At 35.1% G+C, this 16,992-nt stretch overlaps 2 protein-coding genes and 1 long non-coding RNA gene across 3 annotated transcripts; 2 read left to right on the top strand and 1 right to left on the bottom strand.

Moving 5' to 3' along the window:
• The first annotated feature begins 199 nt into the window (after nt 1–199).
• Nucleotides 200–4,953, top strand: LOC105831701 (ubiquitin-conjugating enzyme E2-17 kDa). Its single transcript, XM_012672042.3, has 6 exons — nt 200–366; nt 1,829–1,892; nt 2,131–2,162; nt 2,532–2,609; nt 2,697–2,802; nt 2,884–4,953. Exons 1-6 carry the CDS (start codon nt 343–345, stop codon nt 3,021–3,023), a joined length of 444 nt encoding a protein of 147 aa, XP_012527496.1. The 5' UTR covers nt 200–342; the 3' UTR covers nt 3,024–4,953.
• LOC118645819 lies at nt 4,167–8,718 on the bottom strand. The gene is made up of 2 exons (XR_004963428.1): nt 6,543–8,718; nt 4,167–6,437 (listed from the first exon to the last, which is right to left on the bottom strand). It is a non-coding gene; the product is annotated as an uncharacterized LOC118645819 (long non-coding RNA).
• On the top strand, nt 5,153–16,749 carry LOC105831698 (progestin and adipoQ receptor family member 3). Its single transcript, XM_012672039.3, has 8 exons — nt 5,153–6,383; nt 9,482–9,666; nt 12,306–12,463; nt 12,533–12,689; nt 13,664–13,816; nt 14,025–14,304; nt 14,437–14,601; nt 15,372–16,749. Exons 2-7 carry the CDS (start codon nt 9,520–9,522, stop codon nt 14,574–14,576), a joined length of 1,035 nt encoding a protein of 344 aa, XP_012527493.1. The 5' UTR covers nt 5,153–6,383; nt 9,482–9,519; the 3' UTR covers nt 14,577–14,601; nt 15,372–16,749.
• Nucleotides 16,750–16,992: the final 243 nt, after the last annotated feature.

Below are 16,992 nucleotides of genomic sequence, written 5' to 3'. Positions count from 1 at the left end.
TGCGCGAAAAAGCATCGCGCGTGCGAAAAAAAGAAATAATTTGAGCCGGCCGGCCGTCTCCATCCGCGAGAGACTCGTCGTCGTTCATCGTCGTCGTCTCGTACACGTCGTAGAGGCGCCCCCGTGCGCATATACATACGTGTTCGCCGCCGCGCCGCGGATCGCCGAGCAAGCAGGCAGACAGGCACTCGGGTAGCAGGCACAAGCAGCGCGCTTGACCAGCGCAGTCGGGCTACGTTTAGAAAGGCGGCCATCTTGCGATCCCTAATCAAAGATCCACGGCAAGCGGGGTATCGCTGTCTGGTTTGTCAGGCCAGTTAATATCAACACACAGTTCGTCAAATGGCTTTAAAGCGAATTAATAAGGTACGTGGAGGAATGCCGGTGTGGCGTTCGTGCCGCGCGTCCCCGCGCCCGGGCGTTGTCGTACTCCGCGCCGTGCCCGGCCGTACGCCCCTCGACGGCCGTATCTTCCTCGACGAGGCGATGTGTGTGCGTGCATGCGTGCGTGCGTGCGTGCGAGCGTGCGAGCGAGCGAGCGAGCGAGCGAGCGAACTAACTAACTGGAGGAATCTCGTCGACGGCAACTTCCTCGTCGTCGCGTCGTCGTCGCCGTTGCTGTCGCCAACCGCGCGGCCGCAACGATCATGCTCCGGCGCGCGAGGATGGCGGCCGTGCGCCGTGCGCGTCCAGGAACCGTCCGTCCCTCGATCAGCCAGCCAGCCGGGCTCGCTGTCTGTCATCGTCGTCGTCGTCGTCGATGACAGTAAGAACGGGGTTTATGTGGCCGCGCGATTTTCGTGTACGGAGGATGATGGACGCGCGCCCGCATGCCGAGCTCGTAGATTGCCCCTCGCGACGTCTCTCCCTCGGCGAGAGATGATGCTTTCAGCTGATTGTTCGTGCCTCCACGTCGCGCGTGCTCGCGATTTGTCTTTTACAGTGGCCTGCTGTGAGAGCAGTGTATATCGAGCAATGTGAATTATTTGATATGGTGCATCTCCATGACGTGAGTGCCAGTAATGTTTCAATACTCGTTCGTTCGCTGGATTGGACTATGATGGACATCCGTGCGACGGAGGAGGCTCGGCAGCAAGCCTGTAAAGTCCAGCGAAAAGCTATAACTTTTGTCTCGTCTTAGTCATTTGTGATATTCCGATGAGATTAACAACATTCATAGAGTTGTATCGATACTTGAACAATGTGACTACATTACTATAATTAGTGATGACACTAATTATTTTTGTTATCTTTGTCATAAAGATATTGTATAAACGAGAACGTAGGCAGCTTTATAACTTTGTCTTGTGAATTTCCATTGTTCTGCAGTAATGTCTCATTCTCAATTATTATATGTATATGTGTATATATATATATGTGTGTGTGTGTGTGTATGTGTGTGTGTGTGTGTGGAAGGGGGGGAATGAATTATCTAGAAAGTTCTATACATATATCTGTTGTTTAAAAAATATCAAATTGTGTACTATGTTTATAAATACGAAAGCTGTCTATAGAACAGTACAATGTATGATTGGAATTATTATAGTACATGTTAAAAACAATCTATTTTAAATATAAATCAGTGATCTGATTAAAATATTTGTAACGGGATACCATAGTATTTTTCATAAATCGAGATATTGATAGATATCTTTGGGTGCAATCTATTTTACTCTGCAAACACTTTAAAGTATTCTTTGATTGATCAATTCATAAAATTCTTAATTCTAATTAGTCAATCAAATGCTTTGAGGTATTTATAGCGTTAAGTGGATCGCACTTTTTATTACATGTAAAATTTTTATAGAACATTAATTTGTAATTTCAGGAACTTCAGGATCTTGGTAGAGATCCGCCAGCACAATGCTCGGCTGGACCTGTAGGAGATGATTGTAAGTATTAAGTTTCTAATAAATAAATACTTAGAAATGTAAAATAAATAGTAGTTAGTATATTGAATTATAACCTTACATGTTATAAATTTAAACCTTGCTTTATTTCAATTAAAATTTTATTATTTAGATTCTTTAAATTGGAAAGAAATAGTTATTTATTGTTAATGTATAAAAGTATAAATAAAATTACATTGTGACAGTTTGTATGTAATCATTCAATATAATATTTTTTCAGTATTCCACTGGCAAGCAACAATCATGGGACCAGTAAGTGACATTTATAGAAATGTTTTACGTCTTTTCTAAGAATTTCCTTATTCAGATTACCTCTATAGATTGCGTTTCAAAATTCACTATTAATACTGAAAATCTATAACATACATACATATAATATGAACTATATTCAGTATTGACAGTCAATTTTGGAACGCAGCCATAATACTTTTTATATCATTTTAAATTTTAATAAAAAGATATTGAATTGTTGGTGATTATATATCTTACACTTTGCACTTTTTCTTATGCCATAATGATTTTTTAATACATGGCTAATAAGTATATGTCAAAATTGATATATATGTAGTTTTTCATTATAGAACAATTGTGTAATATATTGGTTGTTTTTTTTCTTAACAGCCTGACAGTCCGTATCAAGGAGGGGTATTTTTCTTAACAATACACTTTCCAACAGATTACCCATTTAAACCACCTAAGGTACGTTACTTTGTGCAGATAAAATTTTTAATTTTATATCATAGAAAACACAAATATTACAAACAACTATTCGCCATTTATGTACAGGTGGCGTTTACGACTAGAATCTATCATCCTAATATCAACAGTAATGGAAGTATTTGTTTGGATATTCTACGATCTCAATGGTCTCCCGCACTCACTATATCGAAGGGTATGTGTTCTATGTGATATGCATTTGTGGAAAATTTTATTTTGTACTAATAGCACTTTAATGTTGTCGATTATTTTTCAGTGTTACTGTCAATATGCTCCTTGCTGTGCGATCCAAATCCAGATGACCCATTGGTACCAGAGATAGCCAGGATATACAAAACCGACAGGGAGAAGTACAATGAATTGGCGCGTGAATGGACGCGCAAGTATGCCATGTGATGCGCCAATCTCCATTGACTTCAACATCCAAACACCACCAAGAAACAGCCCCAGCCTATTGCCACTTACGCATCAGCACCGATTGAAATTAGCTATGGCTCGTATACTTTTAAACTTAAGCCAGTATTCGGGCCCGAGGAATCCTCAGGCAAACGTGATCGATCTGAACTTCTCGCGGTTCAGGAAGTCCGCGGATAGTTTAAAACGTTGCCGAAATGGCAATCGAGGCAATTTTGAAGGTGGTCACCCTGCATTATATATAAAGAATCAGACACATCCGCTTTGTTTTTCATAAAAAAAAATGGAAGTAACATATAGGAGAGTGAAAGTAGGATTTGTATTTGAATCTAATAGATTGGTTTCTAATTATTGTGCTTGTAATAATTGTAACATTACGATACTACCTACTTTCTCAGTGAAAATGAAAACTTTGAACTGACAGCACATCGATTGTTAGTTTTAACGCAAGTGAGCAATGTTTGCCCGTCCCTTGAAACGATGTGGTCACTCTTTTGTAAGACTGGGCTATATATATATATAAATATTACTGAAACTGTACGTGTATGCTTTGTTCAATTATTAAAATTCCTTATACCTGACAAATTCTACGAGTAACTCGAAATCTGTGCTTTTGGTTCCTGTGTGTGTGTGTAGTAATTTAATTATGCATATCGTTAATCGGCAAGTGGCAACCGTGCAACTTTAAGTAATCGGAAGTATCTGCGAAACGCTGGATTGTTGATACGTGGAGTATGGAGCCTGCAGTTTCGCGGGTCATGATGAGGATTCGTCATGTAATTGTTGCGAAAACGTGCAAATCGCTCGTGGCATTCTTTTCGAAAGAAAAGCAATCAGAGAGGTCGATTTTATCGATAAGTGATATAAGGGAAAGCACAATTCCGATTATTTAAATTTATATACGGATCGCATTATATAAATTAGGCGACAAATATGTCAACGGCGCGAGGAGATCGCCACTGGATCGCTAAAACCTCGGCGACTCGTCTCGTATCATAGTGCATGATTGCACGTTATTAAGTTTGTGCGTCGTGTTCTGCGAATCAGGAATTCGCACAGCTCGTCGTCCATCGCGACGCTATTTTATTCGCATCAATACTTTTACTACAGTTTTGCGTACAGATGTTTCTTTAAGCAGCTTTTTTTATTATTTAATAAAACCAGGTGTTTTTCCTTTCATCCACAATATAAACGCGCGTAGTTGCTACGCGCGACCGTACTGTCCACTACTGGACGAACGATAGACTTAAATCTGTTATTTAAACGTTGCGATTACAATATTGTATACCCGATATATTGTGGCTGTAAGGGTAAGACGATGTGATTACATATTATTTCTTAAAAATCTAGATATTATATTACAAAATGAACAAAATGTGTCGTTAAATTGCGAAATGTCATTCAACGTGAAATAGTTCGTTTAAGACTATATGAAACTCTACATAATTGCACTGTTTGATGGTGCTAGCAGTGTGTTTTGGCTTCTAATTATAGATAAATAAAATCTGATACGTCATTTAAAAAGGAAAATACGATTACTTAATTAGTCCATAAGTAAAAACGATTCTGTCTTGCGAACCGAGTGTGAAGCGCGCGTTTGAGCGAAAAACGTCTCGATGTAATCGGTGCTTGAAATACGGCAAGAGCTGATGGGGCGGCTAAAGGAACCTAGAGAAGACAAATCGATTAGTATGTAATGCGGCGGCCCGCTGTTTACGCCGACCTTGTCTCACACGACCGTGTATCTGCTGTAATTTAATTACGAGTAAACGCGTCGACTCTGGTATTTAAAAGTTATAGCCCTCGAAAAGAAAAAAAAAACAATTGATCATCGTTCACTCTCTAGTAGAAGATGACTATTCATGTGTATAATTAATTATTACTACCGCAATAATGAACATTTTTAATAACTTATCTTGTGTACATTTTAGCATTAGCCCTTTATATAATAAAGTCCACATGATGATAAGGTAAAGCGAATCTCTCTTTTCTTCTCCTCGCGCGCGGCCAGAAATCTGAGCGTGCGAATGATAAGCAGATTGTATCACGAGATATATAATGTCACGTCTCGCGTTATATTATCGTATTTCCTACCGTACGAGCAAAAATTAATCGAAGATTCGTGCCATGATGTAAAAACACTATCGTATCATTGTCAATCTCTCGATTTGAAAGTGTTCCTATCCCACGTGTCTTTCCCAATGTTCAATGTCAGCGATGTGACCTACGTGAAAGTAACACGAAATCGACTTGTGTACTCTTGAAATTTTTATTGTACGCGATTTCGTATCGATTTTGACGTAAAAATTTTTTCGCGCTCTGAAAAGTGACGGTGATCAAAGATATTCAAAACTACCACTCTCTAAATCTTGTAGAGTGAAAAATTGCACGAGTTTAATTTTCGCTCTAATGGAACTGAATTTTGACTCTTGCTAGAATGGCAAATCACCCTGAAAATTCTAAACTTAATTTTCACTCTACACAAGATTTAGAAAGTATATTTAAGTAAATCGAGATGACCTTATATAAGAACGTAGAAGTGACCACGTAACTAACCATTTATTAAATTCACAAAATTTATTCCTTATTCGCAGAAGTAATTTGACGTGGAAACGATTGCATAAAATTACATAAATCAAACGATAGATTATGTACTCTGTAAATTTCCTAAAACAAAACGTCACTTTTTAAAAGCGTGAGAACTTGGCCTGTCTCTTATAAAATAACAGACAAAGTGGCAAATCGTTCAAGATAATCGCACAAGTTCGATTTTTTTACCCTACGAGATTTTAGTGCTCTATAGCGACGAAACTGAGCCACCTCGAAAAGCTCATAATTATTGTACATCTCGCGTCCTCGAGATATTGCGAGAGAGATGTCCGGGCGTCGAAGGCCACCCGGCAGTTCCGAATCCGCGGAGAAGCGGAGAACGGTTGCTCGCCATCGTCCGAGCAGTGAAAGTACCATACGTCCCCCCTTTGTACCCCGAGTACGGGGGGACTGTTGCTGATCTCCCGTGCATGTACACCGCACGCGGGCCGCGTGTACATACTGGTACTTGAGAGCGACCCTGACTAGCCGTCGCCACCGCCACCGCCGCTGCCGCCGTAACCGCTTCGCAATCGCGACGCGCTCGCTCGCTCACTGCCAGTGCTCCGCTCGGCGCGCTCGGTGCGGTCGATCGAAACGCGTTATTGCGGCCCGACTTATACAACGTGCGGCGGAAACTCGCACACGAAGAGTGCGCCGATGCGTCGGTAGGCCCCCGACCACGAGGGACACGTCAATGACTCTCCGTCTCCTCGACTGTCCGCAAAACTGTCGATCGCCGCTCCACACGAGGTACGTCTGTTATTGCTCGTCCTCGATGTGTTTTAAGTGACCCTTAAAATTCTCCTAATTAAGAGATAAAGTAAAACAAACACGCTAATTATTGCCGAATTAGACACGCGCGGTCGATCGCTTTTTATTACGAATATTTTATAAGATAGTTATACCAACATTTTTCATTGACTATAAGACAACTGCATCTTTTTGTCTCGTTAATAAATTGAGCTTCTTTTTATGCGATCAGTAAGAGACGCGTGATTCCCGATCTTCATTGAAAGAATCCGCGTCTTTTCGCCAGAGACTCGTGCGAGATTTAAATTACATTCTAGTGGTACTGATAAAATGAAATGTCTTGCGCCAAAGTTAGCACCGGTGCACCATGACCATCGCTCGATGGCCTCAATGTCAACTTACTTTCGACACGGTCTTCGCAATAGTAGTGGGACTTTGTCCTGCAAATCGGGAGAAGGGATGATAGTTGTACGTTTCTACCGTCGAGGAATGGTTTAATAACTGACGTATTACAGTTCATTAGCTTGACCTACTGAATAATATATACGCGGTATATAACATATTGAAATACGTGCTGTCCCGTTTATTCGATTCAATTATCAACTGCTGAATTCGATACATATAATAAGAATAATGACCGACCAATTAAAGATATAATGTTACAAATTAATCTTTAGACCTCTCGACTCGGAAACTTTAAATACATATGCAAATTATATATAAAAATTTTTTTTCCTTAATTAATGCGTATTTATTTGTATTTAACGATAAACTTACGAGTTTAAATTTCTGAATTCGACGATCAAGTATTGATAAATCTATTAAAGTGCATTATATTACGCGATATCATTTGTTTTAATTTTTAATACTTCACCTGATGATGAACATATATTATCCATTATATAAGCGACGCGATTACCCTTTTATTAATGCAAATATAAATATAAAAACAAGGTTTTCGTTTCTCGAGGTTGTCTACATTCCGCGTTCCGTGGCAGGATAGTGATTGCGGAAGCAGCCATTATGGAAACTTTCCTATTTCTTCCATAAAAGCAATCGTCATTATCATTATTTTCACTATTTAATAAATCATTATTTTCGTCTATCTATCTAACATTATCAATTTTATTGTAAGTCGCAAAATTATCATACGTATCAATACAAGATCTTAAAGAATCTACGTCTTTTAGATGTTGCGTGCTGATTGGATAATAAGATATATATATATAACGTCAATAAAATGAATACTAGATATATAGAAAAGGTAGGACATTTCGGAATCACGTTACGCAAACACGCAGGTACTTCCTGTTCGTGTGTTCGTATGTATATGTATATCACGGTGAAGAAATATAATCTATGCAATCATATACTTTTCTCTCGGGTGTAGACGTACGATCTCGACGAATTCTAAAGTGCGCCTTCGACTTTCTCGCAGATTAGACGTAGCCGCGTGAGGCAGAGAGAGTGAACAGGAATCTCCTCCTCTCACGCGCGGCGGACTCCACAGAGATGAAAAAGACAACTTGGACATCGCGAATCGCGGAACACACGGGGATTTTCGTCCGCTTCTAACGCGCATTGTGTGCCGTACTATTGAAATCTCGTTTTTTACCTAACGCCATTAATGGCTAGAAAATTTCGCAAAATCTCGGCCCGAATATAATTCTTTTCGGCTCGACCGCGCGAGAGATTTCTAATTGGTCGATTTCGCGCGGCGAGCTCGAAAGTTTTAAGCGTTCCACTATTTTCCCCCTTAAGCAGTAAGTCTTCACGTACAGTTTTTGTCTCGTTTAACTGCAGCGTAATAACGATACCGCTGACTCTGTGTGTGTGTGTGTGTGTGTGTGTGTGTGTGTGTGTGTGTGTGTGTGTGTGTGTGTGTTTGTATGTGTGTGTGCGCGCGCGTGCTACTGCAAATAAAATTCACTTCCAATTAGACGGCGTCACGTAAGAAAGCATTCCGCTCCTTACAACGATTACTGCTTGCTTTCCGTACGCAAGGGGCAATCTCCTTTCGCGAAAAAGTTACGTGTACCGACGTCACCTTATAAATAAAAATCCGTACTTCTAATTGGAGTTCTATGAAAAGTATAAGCATATTGTCTTGACTCCTGCATTTGTCTTCGGATTGATACGCAGGAAGTTGAATCGCGTCAATTGCCATACAAAACAATTGATAAATACGCTTATCATCGTGCGATTATCAGTTAAGAACAAAGGCGAACGTGTATTGTTATTCTGTACCCAGTCGATACAGTTACTTTTCTCTATATAACAGTGATATATTTCAACATCATATTTTATATATAACGTGAAAGTTGCTGTAATATTGTTGTTGTAATTTTAAAATAACGATGGATATTTATTACAAGAGCATTATTATAAGATATAAATTCTATATACATGTTACATAGTCCTTTTAACCTTTTACCCTCCTCCTCTTCTGCTTAAACCTAATACTTTTACTCTATTTCCCTCAAATATCAACGTTTCTTGCCTCCTTTATCATTCCCTCCTTTTACTTCTCTTTCCCTTTCTTCTACGTGGAGAAAATTTTCTCTTAAAAATTGTGAAAATTGTGGCAATTGTGAGAAACGTGAACTTCAAAGAATTTTACTATACTTTTAAAATTTATTAAAATTTTAATAAAATTTGGTAAAGTTTTAATAAATTTTGTTAAAAGTATAGTAAAATTTACTAAAATTTTGTCAAATTTTATTAAAATTTTAAATAACTTAAATTGTAATATTATGTTTATTCAAAAAGTTGCCAGTCAATGATTAACGCTAGACTGTCTTAAGGAATTGCTAAGTCACAACACAAAGACTCATCATGATAAATTTCTGCAAAATTAATGTATAAATATATATCATCTTCTATGTACATTTTATACGTACTTTCACATATCTCTTCGAGATATGCAGAGGTTTTGTAATTAATTCCGTATACGTTTATATATTTTACAAATTTGCTTTGAAATTCCATCCTGCTTTAAATGAAAATTACATGGTAGGATGGCAATGCCTCATTTAACAGCAATGTTATCGTGACTTACGGTTGTTTCTCCTATCTTTCTATCATATTCTATTTTTCAGGAAGCAGGTGTTGTGCACAAAAGATCTACACTGTTTGAATGATGAAACTACTTGCAGGCGTAGAGGAGGTTAGCGACCACTGTGAAAAAGAGCCCAATAATGGCCAACTGCACAACAATAATAGTCATGAAAAGCAATCTGCGATAGAATTGACGCAAGAAGCGAGCAAGCCGCTCGTCAACGAGGTCAGTCAACGTTCGTACGTATACGCGACGTCTTCACACCTTGTGGAATTAGATTCTTCAAATTCAGAAGAAATTAGAACTAATTGAGATTCGGGAATAAATTTTAAGATTCCAGAGAAAATTAAAAACGAAAGCGTAAAGGTCGACGCATAATGAATAGAAAAATATAGAGAACAGGAAACAGATATATTGGAGATAAGGAATAAACTGTAATTTGATTTTCGTTAAAGTAACTCTCTTCTCAAATAGGAAACTTCCACAATAATTATTGCATTTACAAAAGTAAAAATCACATCTTTTATTACAAAGGAATTTTGTAAATCTCTAGTGAATAATTTATTCAATTATCAAATATTTACAAATAATATTAAAATAGTATTGTTTTATGTATACTAGGCTTCTAATTTCTTTGTGAAATTTTTATTTAACAATGTTTAAATAATAATTGTACAATTTCCTGCTGTAATGTTTTCTTTTGTTTTGCAATAATTTGTATAATAATTACAAAATTATCTTATGAAAGATATTCAGCAATAATTGTGCTAAGATGATTCTTCGTTACTACAATGTATTACCGTTGCAAACATTTACTGGCATCAATTTTTTTGAAGATTGGTAGAAGATTTTGATTTAAAATTAGATTTACAAATATACATTACATAAAAATTAAATTAAATTAAAATAATCCTAAAATTTTTCTGCGTGCTTTCCGATCTGGATTTTCGATTTTCTAAATTATGTAATGAGTATACAAGCTATATGAAACCTGTCGCTTAAATTTGTTGTACTGAGCTAGTGCATTAAACTTTCTTATTCCTTTTGTCTCTAAAATGTATTTCCTGTTCCTTATAATTTTTCTTCATTACGCGTCAATCTTAACGAATACGGGTTAATTATGCGGTTCGTCACGCGATTAACCTGCAGGTGACAATCATCGCTATAGATAATAACAGACGGAAAATTTTTGTGAAAATTCCGCGGATAAAATCGACAGGTTGAAGCCCGGAAATAGTAACTTTATCAGAAGGACCGTAAAGTTGATATGCTCCATTTCTTGTTAAAGTCACCGCTTCCGGTTTTTGCGAGACTAAGACACGCGACTATGATTTTCTGGGTTGCGCGATATAAACTCCGTAATTTTACATTTCTCCTTTCCTCGTGTGTATATTACAACTACGATCAATAGAATTCTTCTATTTCTGAGCTAAAAATTTCAAGCGGAGTCTATTTTGTAAAAATGTATTATTTATTATTTGCGGCTTTCGCAATACAAGCAAGCAGTTGCCGATAATAATTTAACGGTTTGTTCAGAATATAAATTAAATAAATGCAATTGACTGTTTGTCGAGTGCTTGTTACGAGGCGAAAGTATATATTGTCTTCTGAAATTGCATTTCAACGAAATCTGGAATTATCCTTCATTTTCCGCGACGGTACTTGCTATAATCACGATCGATATTGCTCTGCGCTAGCAACAAGAATCGATTTCACTAGTTGCAAACTTATGCGGCACGAGAGGAAAACGGATGGCGTAAACTTGACACACTCGGATGAAAGGCAGGTCCCGTTGTGGCCTACTTACCGCATTCGCGTATCTGTGAAAGATGTGTATGATCGAAACGTTTCTTGTCTACATTCTCGTAGCGATGACTTTCCGAATCATTAAGGACGCATCCTACATGCGTTCACTTGTCAATCCTCTTTCATCTTGCTCGAATAACTTTCTATCTTGTGTGGGGCAGTAGTCAGTGATAAAATTATATTTCGTACCACAACATAATGTCACGAGTCACACACACATTAATACAAAAAAAAATTTGTAAAGTTAGATATTATTTTGATATGCTACATACGATATGCCTCCTTAATTAAATTCAATTAATCATATTACTATAAAGGTATAATTGAAATTGGAAAGATAATTTTCGTGTTACACAACAACTTCAATTTTGTTAAATGGACAGTTTTCTCTTTCTAATTATATCAAGTTAAAAAGGGAATTTCATCGTATTGTAAAGTCACATCATTCCATTGTTACTACGATGAGTTTACATCGTCGAAGAATGTCATAAACGAAAGCGATGAAAGCGATGAAACAATACTTCATATTGTTCTGAATACTCTAAGTGCTATAAAACGTCATTGTATAAAACGTCATTGAGGGAACTTCTTGTGACTTTCACACTTATGATTAATATTTTAATATGATTAAAATTTTAATTTGATTACATGCACGCAAAATAAAAAACTTTTTTTTTCCCGTTTATTATTGTGCAAAATGCAAGTGCAATTTTTTATGATTATTACTTTAAAACTGTATAAATATGTTCAAATATAGATATTAGAGAGAGAGATAAAATCGGTGATTTAAAAAATTTATTAAAATTTATTGTATAATTTGTTTAATATCTTTTTTAATTTAATTTAATGCTGAAATAAATAGCATTTTAGTTTTATAGTCTAATACTAAAACAAAAAGTTTACGTTGTATTTTTGATACATGTCCTATACATATATTGAGCCCTATTTTGATAACATAAAAGTTTTTTAAAATACTGTCTGAATGCTTCAAATTTTAGACGTTCTTTAAACTTTTGTGTTTATTATTGAATGTTTCGACTTTCCGATTTTTGAAATAGGGATGCGATTCGACAGCCAAGAGGGAAGTTGCCCCGGAAAAAGAAGAAAAGCTGAGACGTTTGCTTCGGTTCGAGGAAGCACCTCAATTTCTTCAGCATAATCCTTACATATTGTGCGGTTATCGAGGTTGCTTGACCACCAAACTATGTCTCGAGAGGTTGAGTTTAACATTCCTCAATATATTGCAATAAAATGCAGTTTCTTACGAAGATATTGCATGTTTTAGTATATTTTGGTGGACGAACGAAACCGTAAATATTTGGAGTCACATCTTTGGCTGGATGCTGTTCTTTGGTTTGACTCTATATGATCTCTGTCTACTGAACATTCATGCGCCATTTGGCGACAAAGTGATTGTGTCCTTGTTGCTTCTTTGCTTTCAGGTAAAAATCTTCGGCAGCGTCCCCCCGATAGAAAGATTTTGCAAACATTTCACAATAACGGCATCAAAGATTGTGCTAAGATAATTCGCCATAACGCAATAGTTTTGTCAGAATATAATTCTTAAATAATATTTGTTAAAGATTAGACAAATATAAATAATTTGAAACATAAATGTTTTGTAATTATTTTAGCATTTAAAATTATTACATTATAATCTTCAATATTTTTACAATATAATGTAGCAATAATGCAGCAATAGTGTTATGCAATATTTACAGCATATAATCTTCAATATTTAATTCAAAATTAATATTAAAAGATACTACAACAAATTTAACAGATATTGCTTATTCAACAGACATTTAATAAACGTTAAAAAAGGGATATTTTATCTGACAGGTTAATTGTGTTCATCGGAAAGTTAATATAGTGACGCAAACTCTCGTAAGGGTAGCTTTAAGTATCTCATAGATAGTATTAGAATAGTGAACCCGAAATTCTTAAATTATTCTTACATTATAATGCACAAATATTATACATTCCATGTTTCAATAATTGTACATTATAATTTAGGAATAATTGTGGAATAATTTGAGTCTTTTATGCACAATTATATTTCTAAATGTTTTAAACATGTTACAAATGTATTAATATATAAAAAATATTTTTCTCAATTATTGCATAATTTATTACTGAATTTTATTTTGCAAATGTGCTGTTAAAATGATTCGCCATATCACTATTATTATGTCGAAATACCATTTCAAAATTAGTTGCACAAATATTTATCAATGTTTCATAAAAGGTTAATATTTCTACATCTATTTTCTTAAATATGTCCCCATAATGACGGATTATAATTTTTTTACAATATTTTGTTATACAATTTTGCAAAACTTTTCCTATCAGAGGTGCAACATATATGACTTGTGTGTTATCATGTAATAATGAATTAATGAAACTCTTTTTGTAGATATGCATGATCCTGTCGTCCGTATATCACACGTTCTCGTGTCGAAGCGAGGCGGACTACTGGTGCTTCCTGTCCTTGGACTTATTCGGTATTGCTTTGAGCATGCTGTCGATATATATGTCGGGGGTCTACTATGCTTTTTGGTGTCATAAGGTGAAAAAAACGTCGATTTTTCTACTTATAATTTTGGCAATGCTATGAGTAGCGTATACATATATAAAGAAAATTTAAATTTTTACGTTTACGTACAAATTGACAGTTTGCATTTTATAAACTTAGAAAAATTTTAATAATTAAAATGCTTTTCGACATATTCGTATAAAAATGCAATTAATAAATTGCATCCGCGAATGTTTCACAGGATCTGCAGCGGTTTTACCTCTCAACCGTGCTCGCGATCTTCATTTTCGCAATGATACTGCAAATACCGAAGCTGAACATCGACAGCAACATTAAGCTAGCCGTATTCGTGAGCTGGGCGATATATGGCGTACTGCCAACTGTGCATTGGACCTTTGCGATGGGTGGCTTTGATAACCCGATCGTTAAAATGCTCATTCCGAGGGTGATAGGAATGTACTTTATTAACGCGATAGCATTCGCATTCTACTTGCTCAAGATACCCGAACGTTTCTATCCAGGTAATTGTCGGCAATTACCGCTCTCGTTATCGTAACATAATGTTCCTTGCTTCATATAGTTGTGTTAAATAATCGTTTATAGTTACACATTGTTGTTGAATGATTGTTCACAATGTACGATGTTTCCTACAGGATGGGTAGACTATGTCGGTTCGTCGCATCAATGGTGGCACGCGTTGGTTGTGCTAGCCCTTTATTATTGGCACAATACCGGAATGCTTTATGTGGAATACAGAATGAATCACGGATGTCCGAGCAATATGGCATTATGACATACGGATTCCGGCGACCAGCTAGGTATACCAGATAGTAGTCGTAATTTAACGCCGATTATGCGATTTTGATACATCATATCACGTTTTCACAGTGTCAAGTATAGCCCCCCATACCGATGGCTATGCTAAGAATATTTCAAGTACCTAATATTCTAAGATATTTCAAGTACTTAATACTAGAGCAACAAAAGTAATAATTTTAAAACATAAACACTCAATTTTTTAAATAAGTTCTTTAGTTTTAAAAAGTCACATGACTTTTTATTTATATATATTTTTTTGACAAAAAAGCTTTTAACATTGCCATCTTTAAGATAATAAATAATAAATAATAAACAAAATTTAAATAATAAAAACAATATTTTATTACTCAAAAATATTCTTGTATTAATTACTAAATATTGAAACAATTATAATATTAACAAATATTTTTTGTCATATTGATAAATATTTTTCATATTCATTATATTGGACATTAATTGTATTCTAATTTGAAGCCAACATTTTATGACCAATATGGGCGTTACATTGAGAAACATTGGGAAAACACTGGCCAATGCATTCCCAATATAACCAATATTTAGCCAATATTAGCCAATATTAACCAATATACTGCCAATGTATTTTATTACTAGGCAAGAATCTCTATAATAAAAATGTAAAAATTAAAAATATTGTGTATGTGTGTGTAAAAGAATTTTTTTTCAAGACACTTTCTCCAAAAAATTACAATTCAATTAAAACTGCCACATTGTTGAGATGAGATTTAGAATTGCAAATGTTCTGTTGCAGAATCTGTCCTCGCCATGGATTGTTCCTGCTTATCAAAGACGGATACTTGGTCGTCGTGGCTTACGGAACCCCCGTTTTATAGTATCTTAAAGAATTCGTCTTGCGAGATACAAAATCCACTGCGCGTGTACGCACATCGATAGTCGTAACACGTACACCTTTAGGAAATATACGTTGCGACGTTCCGAATAGAAAGAGACTCTCACTGTGGATGAATAATCTATAATATTCCCAGCTCTATTTATATTTATTCATGATATTATTATTTATACTTGTCTCATAATAGTTAATTTTATTTCAAATGTTTTTTTCCTTTTTAATCTTTAATTCTAGCACAGGATTAAAAATAAGACTAAATTTAATAATATTCAAGTTTTTAACATACGTTGCACACGCACTCTGCGTTTTTTTTAATATTAGACTAAAGAATTTTTTAGATTTATGAAATAATTTGATCAAATAAATTGATTTACAAGATAACGAATAAATTTTTAATAATTATAATGATACAAAAGATAATTTTTTCATAAAACTATTTCATAATTGTTTCCTATTGAAATTAAAAGTAATCCTTTGCTTTTAGAAACATACTTCTGTTAATTATTTTTTAAAATCATGTTTCAAGGAGGTAGGGAATTTCAAACTGTTTGCTATAGAATAGCCTATAAACATATTACTGTTATACATATAACGTTAAACATTATATGTAATACTTACGTAGTTAACTATATACGTTTTTATATCTATATTATATAGCAATTATATTCGATATTTTCTGGATATAAATGCATCTCTTGTACGTCTTGTATGTACATATTTTTTATGAATGATATTACAAGTATCGGACGAGGTTTTTATTTCTGGCACAAAAGTGTGTCTTTCTTTCGTTGTTCCACTTTTTTGTGAATGATGTTAGAAACATCGGGTCGATTTTTATTGAGTGGATTTTTATTTCTGACGCAAAAAAAATGAATCTTTTTCGTCATTTCTGACGAAGAACTGTTTATATCTCTGACGATGTTAACAAAAGATTAGCGATTGATCAATCAAAGCGCACTGCGACACTGAGAGTTGCTTTGCAACACACCAAAGTCGAGATATTAGATAACTTTTGAAATTTCTATTACACTTAATGTACACTTATGCGTAAGTTTTGGAACTCGGATACAGAAATAGGGTTTACATACCAAAATATCGAATATTGTATCCTTATTTGACTGACAATCATTTCAATACAAACGTTGTATTTTGGAGCAGTCTTTACACAATCTATTATACATACAAATAAATAGTTAAGTGATAATAGATGTAATGTTGAAACAATGTTGTTCCCTAAAATGTTGAATAAGAAAAATAAATATTTTCTTTATAAATAAAATTATTTTCTTTCTTTTTGTTTTAATTAAATATATATATGATTATTTTTTTCTATAATATAATACAATAATTTCTATAATTGCTCCGTTTATTAATACTTTTTAATTGCTACTAATTATTGAATTAGTAGCAATAAAGTAAAAGATACAACGAATAACTTTAATATTTGAACGGAATTATATTACTTTCATTTACATTGTAATTATTTTATTGCAAAGAGAAAAATATTTAATTATGTATTACA

The sequence above is a fragment of the Monomorium pharaonis genome, chromosome 5 (assembly GCF_013373865.1).
Source record: "Monomorium pharaonis isolate MP-MQ-018 chromosome 5, ASM1337386v2, whole genome shotgun sequence".
In the NCBI taxonomy this organism is placed as follows: domain Eukaryota; kingdom Metazoa; phylum Arthropoda; class Insecta; order Hymenoptera; family Formicidae; genus Monomorium; species Monomorium pharaonis.
Note: the sequence above shows the minus strand (reverse complement) of the source record. Positions and strands in the feature narration are given on the sequence as shown.